Raw genomic sequence first — 14,853 nt, 5'->3', positions numbered from 1 at the left:
AATCCCCAGGCTGGTATGTGCACGGACATGTGGGGTTTTTTTTTTTTTAATTTATTTATTAATTAAAAAAAATTAACAACCCAAATAAAACATCAACATATATAATCAGTAATTCACAATATCATCACTTAGTTGCATATTCATCATTTCTTAGAACATTTTCATTAATTCAGAAAAAGAAATACAACGAACACAGGAAAGAAAAAAAAGATTATACCTACCATACCCCTTATCCCTTGTTTTCATTAATCACTAGCATTTCAAACTAAATTTATTTTAGCATTTGTTCCCCCTATTATTTATTTTTATTCCATATGTTCTACTCGTTTGTTGACAAGGTAGATAAAAGGAGCATCAGACACAAGGTTTTCACAGTCACACAGTCACATTGTGACAGCTATATCATTATTCAGTCATCCTCAAGAAACATGGCTGCTGGAACACAGCTCTACTTTTTCAGGCAGTTCCCTCCAACCTCTCCATTACATCTTGAATAACAAGATGATATCTACTTAATGCATAAGACTAACCTCCAGGATAACCTCTAGACTCTATTTGGAATCTCTCAGCCATTGACACTTTGTCTCATTTCAGTCTTCCAACCCTTTTGGTCGAGAAGGCTTTCTCAGTCCCTTGATGCTAAGTCTCAGCTGATTCTAGGGTTTTTCTCAATCCCTTGATGCTGAGTCTCAGCTCATTCTAGGATTTCTGTCCCACGTTGCCAGGAAGGTCCATACCCCTGGGAGTCATGTCCCATATAGACAGGGGGAGGGTGGTGAGATTGCTTGTTGTGTTGGTTGGAGAGAGAGGCCACATCTGAGCAACAAAAGAGGCTCTCTTGGGGGTGACTCTTAGGCCTAAATTTTAAGTAGACTTGACCTATCCTTTGTGGGGTTAAGTTTCGTATGAACAAACCCCAAGACTGGGGGCTTAGCCTATAGCTTTGGTTGTCCACACTGCTTGTGAGAATATCAAGAATTCAACTTGGGGAAGTTGAATTTCTCCCCGTTCTCACCATTCCCCGAAGGGGACTTTGCAAATACTTTTCCAGTCACTGATCAAATCACTCTGGGATTCATCGGGGCATCACTCTGGACAAACCAACAAAATCTCATGTCCTACCTGAGATTCCAAGTATTTACGGTGTTCAATCAAACTATCTACATAAGTTTTGTTAGGAAATGCACTAGTTGAGATATAAATTTTGTAACAAATAAACATTTTTTGCTTTAGTCTCACACATAAGGTGACATTTTAAAATATTAATTACCATCTTTTCAGCACCCTGCAATAATGACATTCCCTTGTTCTTCCTCATACAAAAACATTTTTAAAATTCGTATATTTAGTCACTATTATTATACACTGTAGGCATTCCTAGATTATACCATCTCAAGCTTTAACATCTATCTTTCTTTCTGATTTCATTTATGTCCCCAGCCCTCCTCCCTTTATCATTCTCACATGCAGCTTCATTCAGTGTTTTAGCATAATTGTATTACAGTTAGGTAATATTGTGCTGTCCATTTCTGAGTTTTTGTTTTCAGTCCTGTTTAGAATAAGTTTTGTTAAGACCAGTCTCATTTTTAAAAAATTCAGCTACTTAAAAGGAAGACTTTTTAATCTGAATGCTGTTAAGTTTTAATTTCTGAAAGTTGTGAAATGGTTAATTTGTGTGGGGGCAGTATAGAGGATAGATTTGGAAGGAGCAGCCTCTTGTAAATGTCCGGAGGAAAGATGATGATTTCCTAGCTAAATGTTGGGGACTGGGAAAGAAGTTTCAGTTTCAGAAGGGAAAATCACCAGGACAAATTGAAGTATGGGAAGTAAGAAGCAGAGAGGAGTCTAGAATGATTCCCAGGTTTGTGATTTAGGTCACTGTTTACATGATAGTAAGGTGTTCTAGTTTGCTATCTGCCGGAATGCAATATACCAGAAATGGAATGGCTTTTAAAAAGGGGAATTTAATAAATTGCTAGTTTACAGTTCTAAGGCCGAGAAAATGTCCCAATTACAACAAGTCTGTAGAAATGTTCAATCAAAGGCCTCCGGGGAAAGATACCTTGGTTCAGGAAGGTCGATGAAGTTCAGGGTATCTCTCTCAAGTGAGAAGGCACATGGCAAACACAGTCAGAGTTTCTCTCTCATCTGGAAAGGCACATGGTGAACACTGTCAGGGTTCCTCTCTCATCTGGAAGGGCACATGGCGAGCATGGCGTCATCTGCTAGCTTCTTCTCCAGGCTTCCTGTTTCATGAAGCTCCCTGGGAGCTCCAAAGGTCACTGGCTTGTGGGCTCTCTGCTTCTCGTGGCTATGTTGTTCTGCTCTGTTCTCTCTGAATCTCCTATTCTCCAAAATGTTTCCTCTTTTCTAGGACTCCAGAAACTTATCAAGACCACCCAAATGGGTGGAGACATGTCGTCACTTAATCCAGCGTAACAACCACTCTTGATTAAATCATATCATCCAGGGAGATGATCTGATTACAGTTTCAAACATACAGTATTGAATAGAGATTATTCTACCTTTATGAAATGGGATTTTGATTAAAACATGGCTTTTCTAGGGGACATAAATCCTTTCAAACCAGCACATAAGAATAACCAAAATCAAGATTAGAGGAGGAAGGTTGCGGAGGAAGAAAGGGGAGAAGGGGAATTTGTACTGTAGCTAATAGGTATGTATTATAGCTATTATATTGAGGAGTTTTAGAGCTATACTAAAACATTTTGCCTACAATAAATCATTTAATTCTTACAGCAACTTTATTGTATTTTATAGAAATTTTGGTAATGGATATGAATTGTGGCTTTTTGTTGCAGTTAGAAATATGAGATAGAGATGGTTATGGGTTAGATGCATATGGGTCTCAGCTTATATAGGTCCAGAAGTAATTAGACTTGGCATGACTGACTAATATTACTTAACCTTGTAAAAGATTGATGTGTAAATCAGAATGCCCATGGACAGTTTATAGAAATGAGTATCATTCCTAAGTGGCTTACGGCTATGTAAAATTTGTCTTAATGACCATTGTATTTCCTACTTTTTTTTTTGTTAGCTGGTTGTCCTTTATTAACCCTCACAATAATATATACTATCCGCATTGAACCTACGACATTCCATAAAGCCAAAATTGTGTTCCATTAGGGTATATTTCTTTACCCTTCTGGTTTTTTTCCTCTCATAATGTTTCCCCTTTTTAACACTTCTATTATATTTTTATTATGGAGATATATATACATACACCATATATACATATTACATATGCACATACACATGTATGCACACAGGATTTGCCATTTTAATCATTTTTAAGTGTACAGAGTGACATTAATTGCATTTACAATGTTGTGCTACCATCACCAGCATACATTACCAAAACTTTTTTCATCACCCTAAATAAAAACTCTCTACTCATTTAAGCAGTAACTCTCCTTTCCCCTGTAACCTCGAAACAGCTTTGTTTCTATGAATTTGCTTATTCTGGATATTTCATATAAATGGAATCAAATGATATTTGTCGTTTTATGTCTGACTTATTTCACTTAACATACTGTTTTCAAGGTTCATGCATGTTGTAGCAGGGAACTTTGTTCTTTTTTATGGTTGAACTCTCATTCTATTTTAATTGTTTCCCAAATATTGATTGTTTATTTACCTCTCAAAATATCAAAAAGCTACACTTTTGAGGTTTAGAAAAATTGAATTTCTATTTGTTTCTAAGGGCCTTATTTTCTTTAAAGAAGAATAGTTTCATTTGATATCAGATGTTTCTTTTGAATGTATTTTCTAAGGAAAAGAATAATAATATCCAATAATGTAAATATCAAAATCATATAAATTTTTTTTAAAATCATATAAATTTGACTTTCAGTGCAATGCGTGTTTTACTATCTAAATTACCAAGACCATGGATTGTGGATGAGAAGAAAGATGATGGTTATACTGCCTTGCATCTGGCTGCCCTTAATAATCATGTAGAAGTGGCTGAGCTACTGGTGCATCAGGTAAGAAAAGCAGCTCAATGATTGTAAGAACTTTGGATCATTGTCTTTCATTCGTTTATTTGTTCATTGACAGTAAACCCCATGATAATGCATATTTGGATATATTGCATATTCTGTCTTCTGTTCTTAAATGGGGAAGGGGTCAACAATGGATCCTTGAGTCCCAGTATTCCCTCTGCACAATCTTTTTGGATTGTGCCAGTGAAACAGGGTCTAGCTAATGGGGATTTCCCAGAATTTCTGCCTCTGCCATGGAAGGTTAGTAAACTGTGGGACCTTAGAACCATCTATGGTGATAGTTAAGTTGGTGTAGGTACTTGCCATCAAGTGATAGCAGGCTGTATCCAGAATCTGGAAATTGGTTCTTGACTGCTGATGGGCCCTGGAATTCCTGGCTGGGTAGCAGCACAGTCACCTTAGTCATTTCATTCATCTCAGAAATAAGACTGCACGCTTTTATGAGATTGGATTTTGAAACCTAATTAATGCAGTTTTATGAGGATTTCATAAATTCAGCAAAATTAGTAAATGCCTCAATAAAGTGTATGCCATATAGACATTTGCACTGAAGTTACCAAAGAATTATCTATGATCTTCTCCGTCAAGGAGTTTACAGTTCAGTCCATAAGGAAAATTTAGTAAGTGATACATTATAAATAATTAAGTACTATTTTACACATAATGAAGTACTAGATCATAAGAAAAGATATGGAAATTTAAATAAGGAAAGAGTTCAGATGTTAACCTACCTTTTTACCACTTGTTCACCCCTGCCATTTTAAGCCTTTGCAATTAAAATTACTAATCTTAGAAATATTGTTAATTATGATAAATTCCTTTTCATCTAAAATCTAAATTACTGTATTTACCCCAACACCACAATTTTATTAGTTATTAATAATAACCTTATAGTAAGTCTTGAAATCAGATAATGTCTTCCAACTTTGTTTTTCTTACAAATTAATAGTATATTAATATTCTAGATCTTTTGCATTTTCATATAAAGTGTATAGAATTAGCTTAAAAGTTTCTGTTCAGCCTTCTGAGAGTTTGATTGCTGTTGTATTTATTTTATTAGCTTTATCCTTAAATATTTCATATTTCTTGACGCTATTATAAATTGTATTTTTAAATTTTAATTTCCACTTTGTAAATTTCTAGTGTATATTAATGCAATATTTTTTGTATATTGATCAGGTATCCTATGACCTGTTTAAATTCACTGGCTTTTTTATTGATTTCCTTAGTATTTTCTTCATAGATGATCATATAGATCAAAGAAATATAGAATAGGAAATGCAGAAATAAAACCATTCATATATAGTCAATTAATTTTATTATTTTTTTTACATGGGCAGGCACCGGGAAATGAACCCGGGTCTCCAGCATGGCAGGCGAGAACTCTCCCTGCTGAGCCACCATCGCATCGCTGTAGTCAATTAATTTTTTAAAAACATTTTTGTTGAGATATCTTCATGCAAATACAGTCCATCCAAAGTATACAATCAGTGGCTCACAGTATCATCATGTAGTTGTGTATTCATCACCATGATCATTTTTAGAACAGTTGATTAACTCCAGGAAAGGAAATAAAAAGAAAAAAATCCGTATGTCCCATACCCTTACCCCTCCCTCTCATTGACCACTAATATTGCAATCTACCCAATTTTTTTTATCCCATACTCACCCCGCCCCTATTATTTATTTATTTTTTGTCCTTATTTTTCTATTCATCTGTCCATACCCTGAATAAAGGGAGTGTCAGTCACAAGATTTTCACTGTCATAGGTCACAGCTATATAGTTATACACTCATCTTCAAAAATCAAGGCTACTGGAATACAGTTCAACAGTTTCAGATACTTTCCTCTAGACACTCCAATACACCACAAACTAAAAAGGAATATCTGTATAATCCATAAGAATAACCCCAGGATAACCTCAACTCTGTTTGAAATCTCTCACTCACTGAAACTTTATTATGTCTCATTTCTCTTTTTCCCCTTTTGGTCAAGAAGGCTTTCTCACTCCCATTATACCAGGTCCCAGCTCATCCCTGGAAGTCATGCCCCATGTTGACAGAGAGATTTATACCACTAGGAGTCATGTCCCATATAGTGGGTAGGGCAATAACTTCACCTGCCATGTTGGCTTAGAGAGAGAGGCCACATCTGAGCAACAAAAGAGATTCTCTGGGGGTGACTCTTAGGCATATTTATAAGTAGGCTTAGCCTCTCCTTTGCAGGAATAAGTTTCATAGGTGGAGCCCCAAGATCGAGTGGTTGGCCTATTAAATTGGTAGTCCTCAATACTTGCAAGAATATCAGGAATTCCTCAGGTGGGGAAGTTTAATGTTTCTGCATTTTTCCCTAGTCCATCTGTTCTAGTTTGCTAGCTCCCGGAATGCAATATACAGGAGCAAAATGGCTTTTAGGAAGGGGAATTTAATAAGTTGCTGGTTTACAGTTCTAAGGCTGAGAAAATGTCCCAATTTAAACAAGTCTACAGAAATATCCAATCAAAGGCATCCAGGGAAATATATGTTGGTTCAAGAAAGCCGATGAAGTTCAGGGTTTTCCTCTCTCAAGTGAGAAGGCACGTGATGAACAGGGTCAGGGTTTCTCATCTGGAAAGGCATGGGCAAACACAGGATCATCTGCTAGCTTTCTCTCCTGGCTTCCCTTCACGAAGCTCCCTGGGAGGCATTTTCCTTCTTCATTTCCAAAGGTCTCTGGCTGATGGACTCTCTGCTTCTTATGGCTATGTCATTCTGCTCTCTCAAAATCTCTCACTTTTTCCAAAATGTTTCCTCTTTTATAAGATTCCCATTAACTAATCAAGACCCACCCAAATGGGTGGAGACATGCCTCCATCTAATCCAGCTTAACAACCACTCTTGATTAAATCACATCTCAAGGGAGATGATCTGATTGCAGTTTCAAACATACGATATTGAATAGGGATTAGAAGAAACAGCTGCCTTTACCAAATGCAGTTAAGATTAAAACATGGCTTTTCTAGGGTACATACATCATTTCAAATCAGCACACCATCCCTCAAGGGGACTTTGCAAATACTTTTTTGTTCTCTGCCCAAATTACTCTGGAATGTATCAGGCATCACACTAACCTGTACAAATCCATTCCCTATTGAAGATTCCATGTAGTTATGGTGTTTGAATAAACTGACCATACAAGTTAAATAAGATAATTCGCTACCAAAAGTATAAATTTTGCATCAAATAAACATCTCTTCTTTTGGTCTCACACAGAAGTTGAAGTTTTAAAATATAGACCATATCATCCTTTACTGTGTTCTGTTTTGCTAGCTGCCAGAATGCAATATACCAGAAATAGAACAGCTTTTAAAAGGGGGAATTTAAGTTGCAAGTTTATAGTTCTAAGGTTGTACATAAAATGTCCCAACTAAAGGCTATAGAAATGTCCAATCTAAGGCATCCAGGGAAAAATACCTTGGTTCAAGAAGGCCGATGATGTTCAGGATTTATCTCTCAACTGGAAAGGCACATGGCAAACATGGCAGCATCTGCTAGTTTCTCTCTCTTGGCTTCTTGTTTCATGAAGCTCCCCAGAGGTGTTTTCCTTCTACATCTCTGAAGGTCTCTGGCTGCTTGGGCTCTGTAGCTCTTTCCAAAGTGGTTCCTTCTTAAAGGGCTCCAGTAAGCAACCCCACCTTGAATGGGTGGAGACACACCTCCTTGGAAATCAGCTAATCAAAAGTTACCACTCACAATTGGGTGGGTCACATCTCTATGGATAATCAAAAACTCCCACCCAGCAATATTGAATGAGGATTAAAGGACATACATGGCTTTTCTGGTCCGGGAATCAAACCAAAGGAAGTTTTTTGTTTTTCTTATTAATTTTTTTGGGGGTAAGAGCATGTGCAGGCTCTGGGAATCGAACCTGACTCTCCTACATCGCACGTGAGAATTCTGCTACTGAGCTACTCTTGCACTGCCCTGACGCCCTGTATTTTGATTTATCTTAGTCCTATCCAGATCAACTTTATATCTCTAGTCAAAGTCTGATTACTTTTTCAACTTTTTAAAAAATTGCTGTATGGGGTAATGCTGACTTTTATAGCTTCAGTACTCTAACTCTGCGTCTCATGTGTCACACAAATATCTGAAGTTTCAGGGAACGTATAGTCAATTAATTTTTTATAACAATGCCAAAATAATTTAGAGAGGGAAGGATGGTTTCTCAAAACTGGTCCTAGAACAAATGGATATCCATAAGCCACAAAAAAACAAAAACAAAAACCACCTTGACACTTAATTCATATTATATACAAAAATTAAATGGGTATGGGTCTGAATACAAAAGCTCAAACCATAAAGCTTTTAGAGGAAAACGTAGACTATCTTCTGACCTAGAAAAATGTTTTTAGAATGCAAAAACCCATAATCATAAAAGGAAAAAAAATATTATACTTCACCCAAGTTTTAAACTTCTACTCATCAAAAGACACTGCAAAATGAACAGGAAAGCCACAAAATGGAAAACTATTCAAAAAACATATCTGATAATGGACAAGATATGGATATATAAAGAACTACAACTCAATTATAAAAGGGCAAATAACCCTATTAAAAATGGGCAAAAGATTTAAACATGTACTATACCAAAGGAGATAAGCAGTAAACATGCATAAAAGTACCATTGGTCATTAGGTAGATTTTAATTATAACCATAATGAAATACTACTAATCACCTGCTAGAATGGCTAAGATCAAAATGATCAAGAAAACCAATTGTTTGTTCAGATGTGGAGTAGCTGGACTTCATATACACCGGTGGTGTTTTTCAAAGCAGCCACTTTGCAAAGCAATTTGGCAGTTCCTTATAAAGCCAAACATGTATTTACCCTACATCCCAGCAGTCCCCCTTCTGCCTGTTGTGTATGAACCAAATAAAACTGAAGATGGACTTCCACATGCCGGATGTAATTTCGGCCCCGTTCCTCTAGCTCTCTGCCTAGCAACATATTCAAGCTATTCCATTGGACCTTTCTGCTCTCAGCTCACCCAGTCCCTCTCTGCCACCCCTTTGCCTCCTCACCAATCACGCAGCGCGCATCCCCTGGTCCCCCCCCCTATTTCCCCCACACCACTATATAAAGCTCTGTACTTCCTCTAATAAACGTTCTGGTGCGCACGCCTTGCCAGCTCCTCCAGTTCCCGAGAGTCGTTCTTCGTCTCGCACGCCCTCCAGACCTTCGAGCCCCCGGGACCGGTCGGCTACCGAGTTCCCCCCGTCTCGCTGCGAGGAAGACCCCAGGCGGGAGCTAGGGAAAGCTCCTGCATCCACACAAATACTTGTATTAAATGTTTGTAACAGCTTTATCTATAATAGCCAAAACTGTGAGCAAGCCAAGTGTTCATCACTGGTGGCTAGATAAGCTAATTGTGATACATCAATATGACAGTATACCTCTTATTAGATTTTATGTACTAAAATCTAAATGATGGAAAAGCTCAGGAAACTCATAAAAAGTACATTTTTCACTTTCTGCATTTCTGTGAGATTAACTGAAGATTAGATGACCCCACTCAAAGATACATATATAATAAAAGTAAACCAGAAACCCCCATCTTCTAAAATATGGCATGACATTCTTGGGTTTTCGGGTCTGTTTGGTACCCCAGGCAAGGGCACAGATAGGTATCAAAGTTGTAATCAGAGGACATGGGTGGTTGGTTCCAAAACATGAGCAGAATGATAAATTTTATCTTCTGAATCTTTAGCCCTGTTCTTAATTTCAGTATGTTTATCATGCCAGACATTGTGCTATGCATCTTTCCCTATTATTTTTCTTAATCTTCAAAATGGCTCTGTGAAATAGGTTGTACTGTCACAATTTTGAAGCTGAGGAAATAGGTGCTTAAGGTGCTTGCTTAAGTACCCACAGTTTTTAAGTGAAAGAGCTTAAGATTTGAATCTTGGTCTTCTGAGTCCAAGTTCAGTGCTTTTGCTCCTCAGTCCCTTGTTTCATCCTTAGGCCTCAGATGGTCTTTACAGTCGTTTGGCTATCCTAGGGCCTTAGGTAGGACTTTCTGCTCTCCATTTAGTAAGTATTTTTTGTATTAATTAGGCATTATTGCCTTCCCATCCCTAAAGCACAATTCTTTTTCCCTGAATGAGGAAGAACTCAGTAGCACCTGAAGACTCATAACTTTTCAGGAAATACAGTTAAAAGGAGCTGATTATCTCTGTTGCTGTATAATACAGATTGAAAGGGAGCTGTTTTGTTTCTGTACCGTACTTTATCCTTTAGATGTTCTTAGTTGAAATCATCATAGTAAAAAGAAATTTTTTAACTTGATGTTCTATTGCAGAAAAGTTGTTTCCTCATCCAGTTCCTCCCATATTACCAGCAACTAACTGTACCCTACAAGAGTAATGTTGTAGCAGCTGACACAGAATTTTAAAGAGGGTTACGTGGTCAGCAGTGTCCATTGTTATTCATTCCATACAAATAGTTATAAATGTTCTTTATTGTTGTCAAATTTTATTTTTTAAAAATATGTTCTCCTGTTCAGGGTAACGCAAACCTGGATATCCAGAATGTGAACCAACAAACGGCTCTGCACCTTGCTGTCGAACGACAGCACACTCAGATTGTTAGGGTAAAGTATTTATTGACATAAATTTTACCTTACATAGTATTTTAATTGGAAGAGTTTTAGAATCTCTTGAAAATAAATATTTTAAATGATAAAGTTCTAGCTTTTTCAAAAAAGCATAATTAGATGTAAAAATTATTATTCTAAACTAATATTTTCCATCAGTTGTTAAAAGGTTTTAATTTCTAAAATTAAACTCTGAAAACTCTGTTTTGGATATTGTAAAGACTTTGAGTCCATATTATTTTGTATTCAGATTTGTGAATTCACGAATATCATCAAAAAGTGTCAAAGTTACATATATATTACTTTTTTAAAGTGTAGTCCCTCTTAATTTGTATAGCTTGTATAGTTAAGAGTAAGTTGTAATTAGTAGCATTAGCTGGACATTTGCTACTGCAAATGCCAGAAAAGTTTAAATTTTAAAAAATTTTACTAATCTTGTGATTCCAAACAAAATATTTGAACAAATATCTCTGAATTATTTTCTTTAATCAGTGATTCTTGAAGTTTGGAGCCTGAATCAGCAACATCAGCATCACCTGGGAACTTGATACTAAAGCAAATTCTTGGGTCCCATTTCAGAGACCAACTGAATCAGAACTTCTTAGGGGTGGAACTCAGCAATCTGTGGTTTAACAAGCTCTCTCCAGGTGATTCTGATGTAATTCAAATTTGAAAAATGCTGCTTTAGAGTTGACATTTTATGTAACCTTTCTGGAACAATGGGAATTAAAAAAAAGGTAATTTACCAGGACAGCTAAGACCATATGTTTAACTTATATATGGTGGTTTTCTAAAACTCTCTAATTAATCATAAGCAAAGTCTTAAATAAAGACTTATATGTGCTGTTTAAATCATTTATTGAAATGTATCATCTATGCATTTTATCTCAGAGATTGTAGTTTAGCAGACATTTAGTACACTTATTGTTGCTTGAAATTCCTCCTGCTGAGAATTCTTTTTTTTATCCTCTGTGATATTAGAACTTTCTTCATGACCACTAACATTTGGAGAGAATTAATCAAAGAGAATGGAATTAATAATCACTTGTGTATGTTTGTTTAAATAATAGAATAACTTTGAACATTATGATTTGATCCTGGTGAAGTGCTTAAAATATCTTAATGCACATATCTGATATTAAAAGGAGAAACAATTTCTTAAAGTTCCCCATTATCTTGATTTTAGAATAAGCAACATACTGATTGTGATTACTTTCTGTTTTCTCTAATAAACAGAGATAATTGCTATTTGTAAGGAGCCCCAGGAGTGTGAAAGCAAATGCATAGTGAAAGGAAATATATAAAAATTATTAGCTTTAGTGGCAGCCCTTTCAGTAAGGTCCAAGACTCTCACTGCTACTTTATATATGTTGTAGTTTTTTATGGATGTGGATTCTTTATCAACATGAGATACCTTTCTCTTTTAGCTGTTAGTCCGTGCTGGTGCCAAACTAGATATTCAGGATAAGGATGGGGATACTCCTTTGCATGAAGCTCTGAGGCATCACACTTTGTCTCAACTTCGTCAGCTCCAAGATATGCAAGATGTGGGGAAGGTGGATGCTGCCTGGGAGCCATCCAAAAACACAGTAAGTAGAAATAATACATGATTTAGTTTCAGAGGAAGCATCTTTCTATGTAAGAGTGTATATTTACTGCTAATTTAATTTGCATCTGATCAAATATTTTATCCGAATTGAGTGCTTAGGAATTTAGTTAATGAGCTAAATACTAGTTGATACTAAATGTTGCCAGGTATTTATTATGATTCCCCCCAACCTCTGGCAAACAGAAATCTATTTTCTTTTTCTATGGAATTGCCTGTTGTGGACATTTCATATAAATGGAATCACATAGTCTATAGCTTTTTGTGTCTGACTTCTTTCACTTGTCATAATGTTTTCATGGAACATTCATGTTGTAGCAGGTATCAATACTTCATTCCTTTTCATGGCTAAATAATATTTTACTGTATAGATATATCATATTTTGTTTATCCATTCATCTGTTGTTGGGTATTTGAATAGTCTCCACATTTTGGCTGTCATGAATAATGCTGCCATAAACATTTATGTACAAGTTTTTTTTACAGATATATGCTTTCGGTTCTTTAGGATGAGTATCTATTAGTGAAATTGCTGTATTCTGTGGTAAAAACATGTAACTTTTGGAGGAAGTGCCAAACTGTTTTCCAAAATGGCCGCACCATTTTACTCTTTCACCAGTGATATATGAGGGTTCCAATTTCTCCACATCCTCACAAATCTTAATATTGTCTACCATTTTTATTATAGTCATTCTAGTGATTTTGAGGTGGTAGGTCATTGTAGTTTTGATTTGCATTTCCTACTGATGAATGATATTGAGCAGATTTTCCTGTGCTTATTGATCATTTGTGTATCTTGTTTGGAGAATGTCTATTCAAATCCTTTCCCCATTAGTTAATTAGGTTACTTGTCTTTTTATTACTGAGTTGTAAGAGTTCTTTCTATAATATTCTTGATACTAATCCCTTATCAGTTATATGATTTGCAAATATGGTACCTTATTCTGTAGGTTGTCTTTTCACTTATTTTCTGTAGGCTAGTGTCCTTTGAAACTTTAAAGTTTTCATTTTGATGAAGTCCAGTTTATTTTTTGTTTGTTTTTTTGTGGCTTTGATATAATTGCCAAATCTAAGACCCTGAAAATTTATGCCTGTGTTTTCTTCTGACAATTTTATAGTTTTAGCTCTTACATTTAGGTCCCCTGATTTATTTATTTATTTATTTATTTGTTTTTATTTAGAGAATACTTTATTAGTTTCTGTAATCAAACCCATGTAGATAAGACCTTACTTTTTAATACAGTGCATTACCCATGTACAAATGGAAAAAAATTAAGTTTAACGTTTCTGGACCAACATGGCTGTTAATTTCTGTACTATGCCAACTCAACATGGTACAACTGGGATACTTTTTCCAAAGTTGACTGCACAGCTAAAGTTTTCAAAAATTCAAATTATATGTATATATATATATGTATATATATATGTATTTATATGAAAAGACCAATAGCAGTATGTTATGCATCAATAGCAGCAATAGCTTTTCCAGGTTCTGCAGTCATCTGAACAAAATTATAGAGACATCTAGCATACTCCATTAAAAAAAAGTGAAAAATACAAAAATCCCAGAAAACAGCAAGTTCTATTACTGTTAAGGTACCTGGCTTTGAGATATTTACTTATTTCCCTTGTAATTTCTTCCTTAACCCACTGATAGTTTAAGAGTGTGTTGTTGAGCCTCCATATATTTGTGAATTTTCTGGCTCTCTGCCTATTATTGATTTCCAACTTCATTCCTTTGTGATCTGAGAAAGTGTTTTGTATGATTTCAATCTTTTTAAATTTATTGAGACTTGCTTTGTGACCCATTATATGGCCTATCCTTGAGAATGATCCATCAGCACTTGAGAAAAAGGTGTATCCTGCTGTTGTGGGGTATAATGTTCTGTAAATATCTGCAAAGTTGAGCTCATTTATTGCATTATTCAAATTCTCTGTTTCTTTATTGATCCTCTGTCTAGATGTTCTGTCCATTGATGAGAGTGGGGAATTGAAGTATCTGACTATTATGATAGATGTGTCTGTTTCTCTTTTCAGTGTTTGCCTCATGTATTTTGGAGCATTCTGGCTCAGTGCATAAATATTTATGATTGTTATATCTTCTTGTTGAATTGTTCCATTTATTAATACATAGTGTCCTTCTTTGTCTCTTTTAACTGTTTTACGTTTGAAGTCTAATTTGTTGGATATTAGTATAGCTACTCCTGCTCTTTTCTGATTGTTATTTGCATGGAATATGTTTTCCCAACCTTTCACTTTCAACCTATGTTTATCCTAGGGTCTAAGGTGCATTTCCTGTAGACATCATATAGATGGGTCCTGTTTTTTAATCCATTCAGCCAGTCTATGTCTTTTGATTGGGGAACTTAATCCATTAACATTTAGTGTTATTACTATAAAGTACTTTCTTCTACCATTTTGCCTTTTGGATTTTATACGTCATATCTAATTTTCTTTCTTTTTACCTTTAACGATAGTCTTCATTTCTACACTCTTCTCCACACCTCTCTCTCCTGTCTTTTCGTATCTGTCCCTATTACTCCCTTTAGTATTGCTTGCAGAGCCAGTCTCTTGTTCACAAAT

At 35.7% G+C, this 14,853-nt stretch overlaps 1 protein-coding gene across 1 annotated transcript in view; it reads left to right on the top strand.

Moving 5' to 3' along the window:
- The window catches only part of MIB1 (MIB E3 ubiquitin protein ligase 1), a 142,455-nt gene that overhangs the window by 101,735 nt on the left and 25,867 nt on the right, over positions 1 to 14,853 (top strand). Inside the window, exons 13-15 of the mRNA XM_077135812.1 lie at positions 3,878 to 4,010; positions 10,575 to 10,661; positions 12,092 to 12,253. Coding sequence (XP_076991927.1) covers positions 3,878 to 4,010; positions 10,575 to 10,661; positions 12,092 to 12,253 — 382 coding nt within the window. The remainder of the gene's footprint in view (positions 1 to 3,877; positions 4,011 to 10,574; positions 10,662 to 12,091; positions 12,254 to 14,853) is intronic.

Source organism: Tamandua tetradactyla, chromosome 18 (genome assembly GCF_023851605.1).
Source record: "Tamandua tetradactyla isolate mTamTet1 chromosome 18, mTamTet1.pri, whole genome shotgun sequence".
In the NCBI taxonomy this organism is placed as follows: domain Eukaryota; kingdom Metazoa; phylum Chordata; class Mammalia; order Pilosa; family Myrmecophagidae; genus Tamandua; species Tamandua tetradactyla.
This window is presented reverse-complemented; position numbering and strand designations above follow the sequence as displayed.